Genomic DNA, 17,321 nt, shown 5'->3' with positions numbered 1-17,321 from the left:
TTTTTAAGATTTTTATTTATTTGAGAGAGAGAGAGAGTGAGTGCAAAAGATAGCACAAGTGGTAGAGAGAGAGAAGCAGGCTGCCCATTGAGCAGGGACTCGATTCCGGGACTCTGGGATCATGACCTGAGCCAAAGGCAGCCACTTAACTGAATGAGCCACCCAGGTACCCCACCACAGAACTTTTTAATGGGCATAGTAAGTACTTTTAAAATATTCACATATGTATTTATTTTGGAAAGTATCAAATGTGGAAGTTTAAGCTTTTCATGCATCACAATGGGCAATTAGTGCAATTTCCAAATTCTTCACTATCTACTGTTCCTTAACATTTAGAAAATCACCCACAAAGCTTTCTTAAAGAAACTATATGAGCGCACCTGGCTGGCTCAGTTGGTAGAGCACGTGACTCTTGATCTCAGGGTCGTGAGTCTGAGCCCCAGGTTGGGCATAAAGATTACTTGAAAAAAAAAAAAAGAAACTATATGAAATGTTTGAAAGGCAAACCTATTTATGGAATAACATAGAAAACCTCCATTTCTAGAATGGTTTTATTCTCTTAATCATAACGTCATCATCATAAACATTTTAATTTACTTACTCACCAACTTCCTTGACTTACCAAGTTTAAACAAAAGTACACCCAAAGGTCCTCTGTCAAACCTGAGGAAGAGGAGATCATAGATGTCCCCACATTCTGGCTTCTGAGTAACCACCCAAGGAGCTATCCACTGCATTTGAACAAGACTGCTGGAAATGTCAAAGAATTTATTGAACTGCAGAATCTCCCTGGGTGAACGGTCTTCAGCCAGGAGCTGGATGTTAATAGGGGATAAAGCCATATCAAAAATCTGAAGCTCCCCTTGGTTGCTGCCAACTAGTAGAATGGCGCCACTTGGGTGGCAGCTTATTAATGAAGGCAAAAGTTCAGCCTGGGCTAAGAGAGTTACTCTACGGTGAGTTTCATAAAGAATTACTGAAGAATCTTCACAGCCCAGAATCAGTTTGTCTTCAGTAACATTCCTGCAGCAGCTAATGGCCTTTGATCTTAGTGGTATTCTGGTTACTGATATACACTGGATTTTGTTCCGAACGTATTCGTAGATGCAGCTGTCAGCCATGGGCTCTTTGTCTACACTGACGGAGCGCTCCACTGTCAACACCTGATGAGGCTGTTTGGTGCCAAAGCGAATATCCAGTGGATCCCATTCTGTGCGGACACAACTCAGAACCTGCAAGAAATGTATCAAGTATGTTCACACAGACCTTGGTTTTTCTTCAACAGTCACACACAGGCCTGCATATTAATCCAGCATCCTATTGAAGAGCATCAATTATCACCCTAACCATCAGCAACATATAAGTATGTATGTGCTATATATATTTGTATATATTTCTCTCACATAGAACATCTATAAATATATATAGCACATATAGAACACAGCTGCAAAATTATAAGATTTTAACATTAACATGTTGTTTTTGAAAGTCTGTAAATAACTTAAAGACAAATATGTTCAATATATAAAGATTAATAAAGTGGCCTTTTACTAAGCAGAATATCTAAAAACATCAGAAGTTTAATTTTTAAAAGAATGAATAAAGGACTTTAAATAATTTAGCTAATCTCATTCCCACCCACTAGCCTTCCCAGTTCTGAAATTTTTGGTAAATTACTTACCAGAATACTTCTAATTAGTAGGGTAGGGTACTAGAACCCTGTTAAAACAGTCTTATAGAAATATTTTACTATCAGAAATGATCTGAAAGTTGTTAAGTAGATAAATGACCAAAAGAAAGAAATGTTATATAATAATATAATGCACTGGTTAAAACAAAACAAAAAAAAATAAGACCTGATAAGTAATATGGTTTGTCAATGCTGATGAAGTAAAATTTTTAAATCATCTTTATTGTAGAAAGAAAAGGCTACAAGGAACACCTGAGCAGAAGAATAAAGAAATAAAACAACAGGCCATTCACTTTATTTTTATGTAAATGTGGGAGGCCAAGAACCTGGGGAGTATTATTTTTTTTTAAAGATTTTATTTATTTATCTGACAGAGAGACAGCAAGAGAGGGAACACAAGCAGAGGGAGTGGGAGAGGGAGAAGCAGGCTTCCCACCGAGCAGGGAGCCCGATGCAGGGCTCGATCCCAGGACCCAGGGATCATGGCCTGAGCCGAAGGCAGAAGCTTAACGACTGAGCCACCCAGGCGCCCCCTTGGAGAGTATTATTAAAGAGGAGATTGTCTAACACTTGGTCAAAAACTTTAAAATAAGATGTAGAAACATTAAAAAGCATGTTTCTACACATGTGACAAAATTTTAGAATTCTATACATACACACACAAAAGTGTATGTAAAGTATGATAATATTCAACTAAGTCCTAAGTCAGAGTTAATAGTATTATACCAAGGTCATTTTTCTGGATTTGACAATGAACTACAGTAATGTAAGATACTATCATTGCAGCAAATTGGGGGAAAAGTACAGGGAATTTGCTTTTAGCAATTTGAGCAGTTTCTTGAGAGTCAAACATTTCAAAATTTAAAGTTTTATTGTTTTTTGTTTTTTAAAGCACAAATAGCTATGTTACATAGTGCTTAGGGACAGGAAGGAGGGACTGATGGAATTTTTAAAAAAAATCCATCCTATACATCATCACCTAATCTCCCTAAAGTAAATATTTTCATTCTCACTCCCCTGTTCAAAGCCTTCTAATGAATTAAATTTGTACTCCCCTGCTTAGAATGCAAATTCCTGTTGCACCTATATCCAATTCCTTCCCTCCCTCTCACTCTCTTTCCTGCTCTTGATTTTCTTTTTTATCTAATAAATATATGAATATGAGCTATGTGCCAGATACTGGTCCTAGGTCCTGGGGATACAACAGTAAGTCCTCAGTCCCAGAGAATGTGCACTCAAATGGCTTAACACAAGGCAACAATTCACAAGCAAACATACATAGAATGTTAGTGATCCTATATTTGTACTTCCTGAGTACTGAGAAAAATAAAACAAAGTAGGGGGAATGGAGAGTGACAGGAGTGAGAGGGGGTGATATACAGAAGTCGGGACAGGCCTCTCTGATAAGGGCGACCTGAAAGAAGTAAGGGTGAGCCACATAGCTCTCAGGCAGAGGAAACAAACACCCTGAGGTGGCGCTCTCTGCCTGATCAAGGGAAAGAGCTAAAGAAGGAGGAGGAAGAAAGTAGTGGGAATCGGGGAAGGGAACAGATTATGCAGTAGCTTGTAGGCCATTTTAGGGACTTTGGCTTTTTCCCTAAATGAGATGAGAAACCATAAGCAAAGAAGGACATGATCTGACTTGCAAATTCTAGTGTTATCTTCTCCAGTCTCCCCTCATTACTCTACTCTAAATTCAAATTAAAATCTGCCCTGCATTTTTACAGCTCTATAACTTGTTAAATTAATTTAACAAGGAGACCATTAGACTGAGGTGGCTCTAATGCCATGGTGCCTACATGAGCAAAACCAAAGTCAAAGCCTGTAAATGCCTCAAAGTGACAAAATCAAAATGCTAAGGATACCAACCACAAAGAGCCAACTAGGCTTTAAGCTATAGCCAATCAAATAATTTCCTTTCTTTGCTTCTGCACTTTCTCTATATAAGTTTATCCCCTAGTTCTTATCAGCAGAGTTCCTAACCACTTCCAGTTTGTCACTGCCCTGCTGGAATAAATTTTTGCTCAAATAAGCTCTTAAAATTTTAAATATGCCTCAGTTTATCTTTTAACAACTTCACTCATGTCCTTTGCCTGCAATCCACCCAGAGACTCAGTTTTTCCTATCATCATATCCACCCTTGAGGAACTAGAACAAATGCTATTTCAGTTTTTTTCTATCATCATATTCACCCTTGAGGAACTAAAACAAATACTATTTCAGTTTCTGGATTCCTTCCAGCTGGGTGGCATCCTTTCTCTCTTTGATCACACCTACTCTGTATCCCCTTACCCACTCTAACTTAGCCAATGACTTGCTTGGGACATTCAGCCTTCTATTTACTTCTAATATTTGGACAAATGTCCTCCTTTTCACTGTAAGCTTAAAAAAAAACCATCTCACCATCTCAACTACTTTACACTTCTTTTATGTCTTATGTAGCAGCTAGCTAAAAGCTATGCAGGTAGTGGGTATGCAATAAACTTTCAAAACTATGAATTAAATACACACACATAATATAATGCTGGTTGAAATACCATACTTCCAGAAGGCTTAAAGTTTTGTAAAGGAATCCTCTGGGCAGAAAACTGAGAGGCCAACTGACTCTGAATATGGCCTGTACTCACACAGAAACAGCCTAAAAGGAAGAGTCTAGCCAGATGGCAGTCTTGGCATATTACGAATTAGGCTCAAGGACCAGGGAGAAGGGTAAAGGCTTCCTGATTTCCAAGAGTTTATGTCAACCCAATAGGCTCTGTAGTTTCACCAAGAGAAAGGGTAAGTATGACACTGCAATTTATAAGAAATCTATATGTATGATTATTCAGATAACCAAAATATATTTCTCATATATATTTAGTCTTTTTCCACAGTTCCTGGCTCACAGGTCCCAAAACTCTTGGAATTTCCTATGTGCAGAGAGTGAAAAAGGTGTCTATTGTTATGTTAATGAAGTGACTTATGTGCCGTACCTAAGGGTGAGGGTTGGTTGTCAAGGGTTGTCAACCATGTGTTCAGAGGGTTGGAACTTTCAGTCCCACTCCCAGACCTCCCAGAAGGAAGAGGGGCTGGAGGATGAGTCAATCACCAATGGCCAAAGATTTAATTAATCATGTCTATGTAGTGAAGCCAAAAGGGAGGGGCTTGGAGAGTTTCAAGGTTGGTGAATATATGGAGATACCAGGAGAGTGGAAGCCTGAAGAGGGCATGGAGGCTCTGAGCCCTTTCCCCATACTTTGCTCTATACATCTCTTCCATCTAGCTGTTCCTGAGTTATGTCCTCTTATAATAAACTGGTGATCTAATAAATAAAATGTTTCCCTGAGTTCTCTGAGCTTCTCTGGCAAATAAATCAAACCCAAAGAGGGGTCAGAGGAATCTCTGATTTACAGCCAGCCAGTAAGAAGTCCAGGTTGTTACATCAGACTGGCATTTGAAGTCCAAGGAGGAGGCTGTGGGAACCTCCAGTCTGTAGCTGGTAGGTTAGAAGCACAGGTATCAACCAGGGCTTGTGACTGGCATTTGAAGCGGGCGATGGGGCGCAGTCTTCTAGGACTGAGGCCCTTAACCTGCAGAATCTCCAGACAGATAGTATCAGAATTACGATACCCTGCTGGTGTCCAAGAATTGATTGGTGGTATGGGGGGAATCACCCCCACACCCCACCATTAGAATTGGTACCAGAAAAAATTCTACTGTCAATCCCAGATAACTCTAAAATGCTAGCTAAGGTCAGAGGATCACCTGCTATCTTTCCCACTAAATAGCTCAAGTTCATTTAAGAAAAGAAAATGATTTACATGGCATAAAGATACATAAAAGTTTAAAGATTAAGAGAGAGTCCAGGAAGGCAGAGAAGTAGGAGATCTTAGTTTCATCTGGTCCCAGGAATTCAGCTAGATAGCTATCAAATCATTCTGAACACTTGCAAATTCAACCCGAGATCAAAGAAAAGAATAGCTGCAACTCTACAAATAGAAAAGTGACCACTTTCTGCAAGATAGGAGGTGAGAGGAAGTGAATCTTACGTGGTATCTGAGAAGATAAACCATGGGGGGAGGAAGCCTCTGTAAGCTGGCTACCGGAAAGTAATAGAGCAGCCGACCACAAAATTGGAAGTTTTAGAAGTCTCCTCCGGTGAGGGACATCCCTGCCTGAAAGGTGCTCAGGTGGCAAAGCGAGGTGGAATCCTAGATGGGACAGTGTGGTCTCAGGATCCCCAGGGTCACAGGAAGACCGGGGTGCCTGAGTGCGGCAGAGTTCCCAGGCATTGGAGCAGGGAAGCTGGCTGTAATCAGCGAGTCCAGAAGTGGGCTCTCAGCTCGGGATCGCCATAAACCCCAAACCACAGCACCACCGGGCGACTGTTCTCTGAGCAGGGGCCCAGCAAGCAGCAGAACTGGGGAGATCCCCCTTCTTCCTCTGGGGAGGAGCAGTGCGGGTGTGTACCACAGGAGTCTGCAGGGTTTGGAGACTCCAAATGGGGTCATGTGCCAGGGATAGAAATGCTCGGTCACAGGTTAGGAGAGCAGAGAGAGCAGATGGAGACCAAGGAGACAGGACTGATGGACATCTTTTCCCTGAGGGTGTACTGAGGGGTGGGGCCCTGAGTTTGGGGAGATGGGATTGGAGACTGGGAGGCCGCCATGTTCATTCTCATCCTCTAAAGCAGCACAGAAAGCCTTCAGGGAACAAAAGCCACGAAGAGCAATCCAGAGACTTACTTAGCCTGGCCCCCTGGCAAGGGCAGTGAAATTCCGCCTCGGGCTGAAGACATCCAAATGGCCAACAGACACATGAAAAAGTGCTCAACATCGCTCAGCATCAGGGAAATCCAAATCAAAACCTCAATGAGATACCACCTCATACCAGTCAGAATGGCTAAAATTAACAAGTCAGGAAATGACAGATGTTGGCGGGGATGTGGAGAAAGGGGAACCCTCCTACACTGTTGGTGGGAATGCAAGCTGGTGCAGCCACTCTGGAAAACAGTATGGAGGTTCCTCAAAAAGTTGAAAATAGAGCTACCGTACGATCCAGCAATTGCACTACTGGGTATTTACCCCAAAGATACAAATGTAGGGATCCGAAGGGGTACGTGCACCCCGATGTTTATAGCAGCAATGTCCACAATAGCCAAACTGTGGAAAGAGCCAAGATGTCCATCGACAGATGAATGGATAAAGAAGATGTGGTATATATATACAATGGAATATTATGCAGCTATCAAAAGGAATGAAATCTTGCCATTTGCAACGACGTGGATGGAACTGGAGGGTATTATACTGAGCGAAATAAGTCAATCAGAGAAAGACTTGTATCATATGATCTCACTGATATGAGGAATTCTTAATCTCAGGAAACAAACTGAGGGTTGCTGGAGTGGTGGGGGGTGGGAGGGATGGGGTGCCTGGGTGACAGACGTTGGGGAGAGTATGTGCTATGGTGAGTGCTGTGAATTGTGTAAGACTGTTCAATCACAGACCTGTACCTCTGAAACAATACAGTATATGGTAAACAAAACAAAACAAAACAAAAAGAAGAAGATAGCAGGAAGGGAAAAATGAAGGTAGGGGAAATCGGTGGGGAAGATGAACCACGAGAGACTATGGACTCGGAGAAACAAACTGAGGGTTCTAGACGGGAGGGAGGGTGGGGGGATGGGTTAGCCTGGTGACAGGTATTAAAGAGGGCACATACTGAAGGGAGCACTGGGTGTTATATGTAAACAATCAATCATGGAACACTACATCAAAAACTAATGATGTAATATATGGTGATTAACATAAAATAATAAAATTTAAAAAAAAGAAAGAAAGAAATTCCTCCTGGGGCAAAGACACTTGAGAATCAATGCAACAGGCCCCTCCCCCAGAAGATCAGCAAGCCAAGACCACGTTTACTGATCACTGAAAACTGCAAAACTTCACCACTAGGGGAATATAGTATATAGTATTCATGGTTTTTTTCCCCCACGATTCTTTAGTCTTTTAATCTTAATTTATTTCCTCTTTCCTTTTTCAACCAATTTCTTATTTTATCAACTATTTTTTAAAATCTTTTTAAATTTTCATTTTTACAGTTATATTCCATCCTTTCACTGTATTTAATTTTATTTTTGTATACAAATAAGTTTTTTTCCTTTACAATTTTGGGATTCAGTTTCTTCTAACAGACCTAAATACACCCAGAATCTAGTCTACGGCTCTGTTCTCTTCACCTGTTTGATCATATTCTCTCTTTCTTCTTTTTGTTTTGTTAAAGTCATTTTCAATTTTCATCTTTACATTTATATTCTATCGTTTCAATGTATTTAATTTTATTTTTGTATATACGTAAGTTTTTCTTTCTTTACAATTTTAAAGATGTAGATACTTCTAACAAACCGAACAACATACACTCAGGATAAAGTGCATTGCTCTGTTCTGTTAACCTGTCTGTTTATATTCCTTCTTTGTTCTTGACTTTTAATTTTCATTTTTACAGTTATAGTCTCTCCTTTCATTGTATTTAATTTTACTTTTGTACATATATAAGTTTTTCTTTATTTACAATTTTGGGACCTAGTTTTCTAACAAACAGATGAAAATACAAACAGGATCCAGTGTATTACTCTGTTCCATCCACCTGTCTGATTACATGCTCTTTTTTTTTTCTCAAAAAAAAATTTTTTTTTCAGTCTTGGGTCTTATCTGATTTGTTTAGTGTATATTTCTCTGGGGTCATTGTTGCCATTTTAGTTTTTTGTTCTCTCGTTTATCTATTCTTCTCTGGGCAAAATGCAAGACAGAAAAACTCATCTCAAAAAGGAGAACAAGAGGCAGCACTGACTGCCAGGGACCTAATGAGTATGGATATAAATAAGTAAGATGTTGGAATTAGAGTTCAAAATAACGATTATAAAGATACTGGCTGGGTTTGAAAAAAACATAGAAGACACCTGAGAATTCCTTTCTAGAGAAATAAAAAACTAAAATCTAATCAAGTAAAATAAAAAAGGCTATTAATAAGGTGGAATAAAAAAATGGAGGCTCTAACTGCTAGGATAAATGAGGCAGAAGAGAGAATTGGTGATATAGAAGACCAAATGATGGAGAATAAAGGAGCTGAGAAAAAGAGAGATAAACAACTACTGGATCACGAGTGAAGAATTCGAGAGATAAGTGATACCATAAAGTGAAACATTAGAATAATTGGGATCCCAGAAGAGAAAGAAAAAGAGAGGGGCAGAAGGTATATTGGAGCAAATTATAGAGGATACCTTCCCTAATTTGGGGAAGGAAACAGGCATCAAAATCCAGGAGGCACAGAGAACCCCACTCAAAATCAATAAAAATAGGTCAACACCCCGACATCTAATAGTAAAACTTACAAGTCTCAGAGACAAAGAGAAAATCCTGAAAGCAGCTCAGGACGAGAGGTCTGTAACCTACAATGGTAGAAACATTAGAGTGGCAGCAGAGCTATCCACAGAGACCTGACAGGCCAGAAAGGACTGGCATGATATATTCAGGGTACTAAACAAGAAAAATATGCAGCCAAGAATACTTTATCCTGCTAGGCTGTCATTGAAAATAGAAGGAAAGATAAAAAGCTTCCAGGACAAACAGAAACTAAAAGAATTTGCAATCACCAAACCAGCCCTACAAAAAATATTGAAAGGGGTCCTTTAAGCAAAGAGAGAGCCCAAAAGTAACATAGACCAGAAAGGAACAGAGACAATATACAGTAACAGTCACCTTACAGGCAATACAGTGGTACTAAATTCATATCTTCAAATAGTTACCCTGAATGTAAATGGGCTAAATGCCCCAATCAAAAGACACAGGCTAACAGATGGGATAAAAAAGCAAGACCCATCAATATGCTGTCTGCAAGAGACTCATGTTAGACTCAAAGACACCTCCAGATTGAAAGTGAGGGGGTGGAAAACCATTTACCATGCCAATGGATGTCAAAAGAAAGCTGGAGTGGCAATCCTTCTATCAGACAAATTAGATTTTAAACCAAAGACTATAATAAGAGATGAGGAAAGACACTATATCCTACTTAAAGTGTCTATCCAACAAGAAGATCTAACAATTGTAAATATCTATGCCCCTAACATGGGAGCAGCCAATTAATAACAAAATCAAAGAAACACATCGACAACAGTGCAATAATAGTAGGGGACTTTAACAGCCCCCTCAATGAAATAGAACATCAACAAGGAAATGAAGGCTTTAAATGATACACTGGACCAGATGGACTTCACAGACATATTCAGAACATTCCATCCCAAAGCAACAGAATACACATTCTTCTCTAGTGCACACAGAACATTCTTCAGAACAGATCACATCCTGGGTCACAAATCAGGTCTCAACTGGTACCAAAAGACTGGAATCATTCCCTGCATATTTTCAGACCACAGTGCTTTGAAACTAGAACTCAATCACAAGAGGAAAGTTGGAAAGAACTCCAATACATGGAGATTAAAGAGTATCCTACTAAAGAATGAATGGGTCAACCAGGAAATTAAAGAAGAATTAAAAAAATTTATGGAAACCAATGAAAATGAAAACACAACTGTTCAAAATCTTTGGGATGCAGCAAAGGAGGTCCTAAGAGAAAAGTATATAGCAATATAAGCCTTTCTCAAGAAACAAGAAAGGTCTCAAATATACAACCTAACCCTACATCTAAAGGAGCTGGAGAAAGAACAGCAAATGAAGCCTAAACCCAGCAGGAGAAGAGAAATAATAAAGATCAGAGCAGAAATCAATGAAACGGAAACGAGAAGAACAGTAGAACAAATCAACGAAACTAGGAGCTGGTTCTTTGTAAGAATTAACAAGATTGATAAACCCCTGGCCAGACTTATCAAAAAGAAAAGGGACCCAAATAAATAAAATCATGAATGAAAGAGATCACAACCAACACCAAAGAAATACAAACAATTATAAGAACATATTATGAGCAACTCTATGCCAGCAAATTAGATAATCTGGGAGAAATGGATGCATTCCTGGAGATGTATAAACTACCAAAACTGAAACAGGAAGAAATAAAAAACATGAGCAGACCCATAACCAGCAAGGAAATTGAAGCAGTAATCAAAAATCTCCCAACAAACAAGAGTCCAGGGCCGGATGGCTTCCCAAGGGAATTCTACCAGATATTTAAAGAAGAATTAATACCTATTCTTCTGTTTCAAAAAACAGAATGGCAGGAAAACTTTCAAACTTTTCCTATGAGATCAGCATTACCGTGATCCCAATAACAAAGAAAGACCCCATCAAAAAGGACGATTACAGACCAATATCCCCAATGAACATGAATGCAAAAATTCTCACCAAGATACTAGCCAATAGGAATTCCACAGTACATTAAAAGGATTATGCACCACAACCAAGTGAGATTTATTCCTGGGTGGCAAGTGTGGTTCAACATTCCCAAATCAATCAATGTGATACACTACATTAATAAAAGAAAGGACAAGAACCATATGATCCTCTTGATAGCTATAGAAAAAGCATTTGACAAAGTACAGCATCCTTTCTTGATTAAAACTCTTCACAGTGTGGGGATAGAGGCAATATACCTCAATATCATAAAAGCCATCTATGAAAATCCCACAGTGAATATCATTCTCAATGGGGAAAAACTATGAGCTTTTCCCCTGAGGTCAGGAAAACAGACAGGGATTTCCCCTCTCACCACTGTTGTTCAACATAGTACTAGAAGTTCTAGCCTCAGCAATGAGACAAGAAAAACTAAGAAAAGCATCCAAATCAGCAAAGAAGAAGTCAACTCTCACTCTTTGCAGATGATATGATACTCTATGTGGAAAACCCAAAAGACTCCACCCAAAATTGCTAGAACTCATACAGGAATTCAGTAAAGTGGCAGGATATAAAATCAATGCACAGAAATCAGTTGCTTTTCTATATGCTAACAATGAGACAAAAGAAAGAGAAATTAAGGCGCCAATCCCCTTTACAATTGGACAAAAAAACCATAAGATACCTAGGAATCAACCTAACCAAAGAGGCAAAGGATCTATACTCAGAAAACTATATAACACTCATGAAAGCAATTGAGGAAGACACAAAGAAATGAAAAAATGTTCCATGCTCATGGATTGGAAGAACAAATATTGTTAAAATATCTAGGCTGTCTAGAGTAATCTATACATTCAATGCAATCCCTATCAAAATACCATCAACTTTTTTCACAGAAATCCAAAGCTACTGGCATCACAATTCCGGACTTCAAGCTCTATTACAAAGCAGTAATCATCAAGACAGTGTGGTACTGGAACAAAAACAGACACATAGATCAGTGGAACAGAATAGAGAATCCAGAAATGGGCCTTCAACAATATGGTCAACTAATCTTCGACAGAACAGGAAAGAATAGCCAATGGAAAACAGTCTCTTCAACAAATGGTGTTTGGAAAATTGGACAGCCACATGCAGAAGAATGAAACTGGCCTATTTTCTTATGCCATACACAAAAATAGACTCAAAATGGATTAAAGTCCTAAATGCAAGATAGGAATCCATCAAAATCCTAGAGGAGAACACAGGCAGTAACCTCAGTGACCTCAGCTGCAGCAACTTCTTGATAGACACATCTCCAAAGGTAACAGATCCAAAGGCAAAAATGAACAATTGGGACTTCATCAAGATAAAAAGATATAATTCCATATGTGGAATTTAAGAAATAAAACAGAGGATGACAGGGGAAGAGAGGAAAAAATAAAACAAGACAAAATCAGAGAAGGAGACAAACCATTAGAGACTCTTAACCAAAGGAAACCAACTGAGGGTTGCTGGAGGGGGTGGGGGCGGGGAGATGGGGTAAGTGGGTGATGGACATTAGAGAGGGCATGTGATGTAATGAGCACTGGGTATTATATAAGACTGATGCATCGCTGACCTCTACCTCTGAAACCAATAATACATGATATGTTAATTAAATGAATGTAAATAATAAAAATCTAAAAAAACAAATATGTAAATAAAAAGGAAAAAATAAAGATTAAAAAGCACTTGAGTATGTGTAAGTTTCAATAAAGAATATTCCCACCAAAAATAATATGCAGCAAGAAAATAGATACTATGCTCATCATTTTTCATACATTGTTTTATTTAAACTTTTTAATACTCCAAAGTTTGGTATTACAATCTATGTTCTAGAGATAAGGAAAATGAGTGTCAGACAGATGGTTTAAGAAGTCCTTGATCCCAAGGTTAATAAGTGATAGAGCTGTAGTTTCAAATCCAGGTCTGTCTGACTCTAAAAACCAAGGTCTCTGCAAGACACACTGTGAGCATAGGGAATTAATAAGTTTCCACGAAGGTCCCAGCTTTTCCTCAATGTGATTAGAGGGCATGCATGAGAAGAACCACAGGGCATTAGGAACCTCAAGTGTAGTGGAAGGATCCCCACAGAGCGGAGGAGTGAGAATTAGGTGAATGAAATGAAGAGACAAATTATGCAAATGTCAATGGAGCCTGTTAAACTGAGTATGAAAAAGAGGCTTGTGCTGATGATCTGGGCAACTTTACCTAGCATGATTGAGGAAGTTTGGAAGGCAAGGGTCTTAATAAACTGACTTCTTTTAAAGATGCTTCATTCCTGTATTGACTGAGTTGTACTGAAAATAGACAGCATACTTTGTAAGTGTAAATGTAAAAAATCCCTAAATGAACCAAATACAAACTAAACTATTTCCTCACAACAAAAATTATACAAAAACAGACATCACTGTCAGTTCACTATCAGTTTTTGCATTTGTTTGTACAGAAGAAGATAAAAAGGAAAACTTTACGTTTCTACTATGATGTTGTATGAAATCTTCTGAAAATAATGTTATGTCATTAGAAAGGGTCCAGTTTATATGACTTAAAATATAATAAGATGACAGCATTAAAATCCAAAATACCTGTAGGCTTAAAAGTATTTGATATAGTTAGGTTCAAAATTTATTTCTAAGTTGGATTTGACCCTATACAACAGCCACAGAGCAACACCACACAGCAGAAGTAGCACATAACAGGGGCTGACTCCTTGTTTTGGTGATAGAGAGCTCTGGAGTCTGGGGCAAGATAACCTCTTGGAACTGTGGTTTTCTCATCTGTAAGATGTGGATTTATTCACCCATGCTGCAGATTGCCGTATGATTTAAAAATAACATACCTAATATGCAGAAGACAAACGGGACTGCAATAAATAGTGGCTATCCTTGTTGTTCCCGAAGAGAAAGTCTTGGAGTTCTTCACAAGAATAGCAGATAAAAAGAAGGAGAGACACTGATCCTAAATAAATTCCAAATTTGGTTATTTAGAATTCGTGGTTGACACTTACATAGTTGCAAACTATAAATGTGGAAGATAATTTTAAACATAGGAAAGATTTAACTTGGAAGTTAATATTAAAGTGATTTCATTTATTTATGATATTTAGTGCTGGGCTTGGTATATGGTAGTAACTTAATAAACATGACTGACTGAATATATTTTAAATAAGATATACAATGTTCATACTTAATTCCAGGATTTTAAATTCATTTAAAATCATACTTATGTGATATTTAAAGATAGCCAATATTATCAGAAGGAAAGAAACATTTCAGTCCATGAAAATAAGAAATCTGTACATATAGATACTGTCCTGATAAAGTTATCATGTACTATTATAAACAAGAAGCAGTACTAAGTACATAATGACTTAAGTATATCTTCACAGAGAAATGTTTATAAATAATTTGACTGACATGGCACAAAACCTTATTGCAAAAGTTCAGGTCAATCAGGATTCCTGCAATGATACTTGCATGTTACCTAATGTGATATTAATATTTTTAACTGATAGGAAAAGTGGACTGAGATTCCAATTAGAATTCTGAAGCAAGACATTTTGTTTATAAGCACAGAGAAACAGTAATCATTAATAAAAATGGACTCAACTCAGCTAGAATAAAGCAATGAGATGCAGGAGAGGAAAATTCAGTCATTCAGTTTTTCTGCAAACATGCTAATGTGATGGACCAAGATTATGAAAATGAAGTGTTATACTGCATTTTCAGCAGCCTTTTAAAGTTATTAAAATATACCCTATTGACCGAAGAGCTATATGGAAGGAAAATGTGTCAATACATTTTCTAGCTATAAGATGCTCTGTTAGCCGATCATTTGCAAATAAGAAGTTGAAAACACCAAATGCAATTATACAGTTATTGCAAAATACCAAGAAAAAACAGACTTTTTAAAATCCAAACTTGCATCTACTCAGACATCTCTCATATTCATGCAACTAGTTTTTCCTCCCCAAATGAACTTAGTTCGAAGTACTAGTCAGGAGATAATCAGGCCAAGATATAACGCTAAGATAAAGAAATAAAAAAATGTGGTGTGTAGTGAAGGGAGAAATGTTAAGTGACAATGCCCTAAAGAAAAAAGCACAAAGGAGAGAAAAGAATCCAAAGACATTGGCGGGTGATATTCATGTAAGCTACCAAGATTAATTTGAAGTCTACTATCACCTTCCATAAGGCATGTTTAATGCTATCCTCTACAAACTTCATAATCAAGAATTCCTTTCTCTCACTGAGTTCTTGGCCTTTTTTTCTTTTTATGGAGGTCTAATTGACATATAACATTATGTTACTTTCAGGTGTCCAACATAATGATTCAATATTTGTATATACTGCAAAATGATCATCACAGTAAGTCTCATTAATATCCATCACCATATATAGTTACAAAGTTTTGTCTTATGATAAGTACTTTTAAGATTTACTCTCTTAGCAACCTTGAGTTCTTGGTCTTAATCCTATCTTCAGGCATTCCCCAGATTAGGTGAATTCTGAAATCTAATAACTCTCTAAAGATTCTTAAAATACATATGTCAGGTTTCAGGAACAGATCAGTAGAATTCAAGTGGGAATGGCTGTGATAAAGAACATGGTGAAAAGTTTTAATACAAGCATAATGAAGAGGCAAACAATGAGACAGGGAAGAACAGTATAGATAATTAAGGGATGAAAAAACGAAGACTTTTATAATGTGTGGTGATGGGCTCAAAGTCGTCTGGAAGTCTCTAGAAAAAGATCTCTGCTTTGATTCTAAGGTAACAGGAAGGTACAAAGAAAAGCACAGAAACACAGGCTAAAGGCTATGCAATGTTCCAAGTGCCCAATTAAGAGAGATTGTGACACTAGACAAGAGGTGGATGACCATGGCTCAATGTTTTATTTTTTGTTTGCTATTTGTTTTTTGTTTGTTTGTTTTTTTAAAGAAAACTGTGTGATAAAGAAAGAAATGGTAAGAATTTAAAAATTCAAGCTAAGAAAGGGCAGAAAAGATAAAGAAGAGTCCCAAGGGTCTTGGAATTTCCCAGTTTCAAGGATAAACAAGCTGATAGTTTCCTTCCTAAGAGAACTGTTTTCAGTCAAGTTTAAATCAGTCAGCTTTAAGGTTGAAACTTGTTGAAAAACACACACTGAGATGATTTCATTTTTATTCTTAAAAAAAGCTAAATTTGAAAAAAGTAGACAGAACTGATCCAAAAGTCATCAAAATAGGAACAGTACAGAGGAGGAGAAGGAAAAGCATAAGCAGTCAATATGACTGTTACTGTGTCTGGGAGATATTCTGAAATTAAGAATGTACAGAAAGCAGAAATGCAATTACAGTGAGCTGGAGATAGGCTCAAGATTGTCATGTTTCATGTTTGGCTATAGAGGGTTGGTTCAAACTAAGTGTTTATTGGGGCACCTGACTGGCTTAGTAAGTAGAAAATACGACTCTTGACCTTGGGCTCATGAGCTGAAGACCCATGTTGGGCGGAGAGCTTTAAAAACTAAGTGTTTAAATATGACCATGAATATAGCATCCCTGATTCTGGCAAAGTGGTGATGGCGGCACTATAGTTTTGAATCTCTCTAAATCCCCACACAAAAGAAACAATTCAACTAAATAGCAAAACCAAAAACCCATGGATGACTAGATGAAGATTAAAAGACAGAGAACATTATGTGTAATGACTTTATGCTCCAATAATGTAAATAAAGTACACCTATTTAAAAATGGAAAGGAAAGAAGTGATAAAAACATAGGCAAAAAGTTTCTGAATGTTCTCAGTAATTTATATTAGTGGTAGTATTAGTATGATTATTCTCAGACTGTTAGGTGTATACTGTGAGCTAAAGTAAGCAAGTAATTATGGTATATTATAATTTGTCCCCCACGTCCCTGCAAACTAGGATTTTTGGTATGAAAATGAGGAGATACATGTTATATAGAAGCTGTTAAATTAAAACCCCTGTATCCTGAATTCGAGGTAGAAATAACAATGTGAACTCACTTTGAATACATATATATGTATAAAATCTCTAGCTCATTCTACTAAAGAAACCTGAAAACAATGACGAATCCAGTAACAACAACATACTATCACTAGCTCCCAAACTTGGGCTTAAAATACCATTTTCCATTAAAAGAAACCAGAGCTTATTGAAGAAATGGCTAATTCCAGGTCTGAGGCAGGAAATATACAAGATAAGCATGGGACATATTTGTCATACCAAATAGCAGGAAAGCTACCCAAGACTGCTGAGGTCATGACAAAAAGAAGAGCCAAC

The 17,321-nt window shown here is 37.8% G+C and overlaps 1 protein-coding gene across 1 annotated transcript in view; it reads right to left on the bottom strand.

Moving 5' to 3' along the window:
* Window positions 1-17,321, bottom strand: part of WDPCP (WD repeat containing planar cell polarity effector) — a 281,366-nt gene that overhangs the window by 219,629 nt on the left and 44,416 nt on the right. Inside the window, exon 9 of the mRNA XM_028089705.2 lies at window positions 623-1,232. Coding sequence (XP_027945506.2) covers window positions 623-1,232 — 610 coding nt within the window. The remainder of the gene's footprint in view (window positions 1-622; window positions 1,233-17,321) is intronic.

The sequence above is a fragment of the Eumetopias jubatus genome, unplaced genomic scaffold (genome assembly GCF_037043125.1).
Source record: "Eumetopias jubatus isolate StellerSeaLion01/CBP00866 unplaced genomic scaffold, mEumJub1_p1.0 scaffold_9, whole genome shotgun sequence".
In the NCBI taxonomy this organism is placed as follows: Eukaryota; Metazoa; Chordata; class Mammalia; order Carnivora; family Otariidae; genus Eumetopias; species Eumetopias jubatus.
The sequence above is the reverse complement of the archived record's forward strand: the minus strand, read 5'-3'. Positions and strand labels throughout refer to the sequence as shown.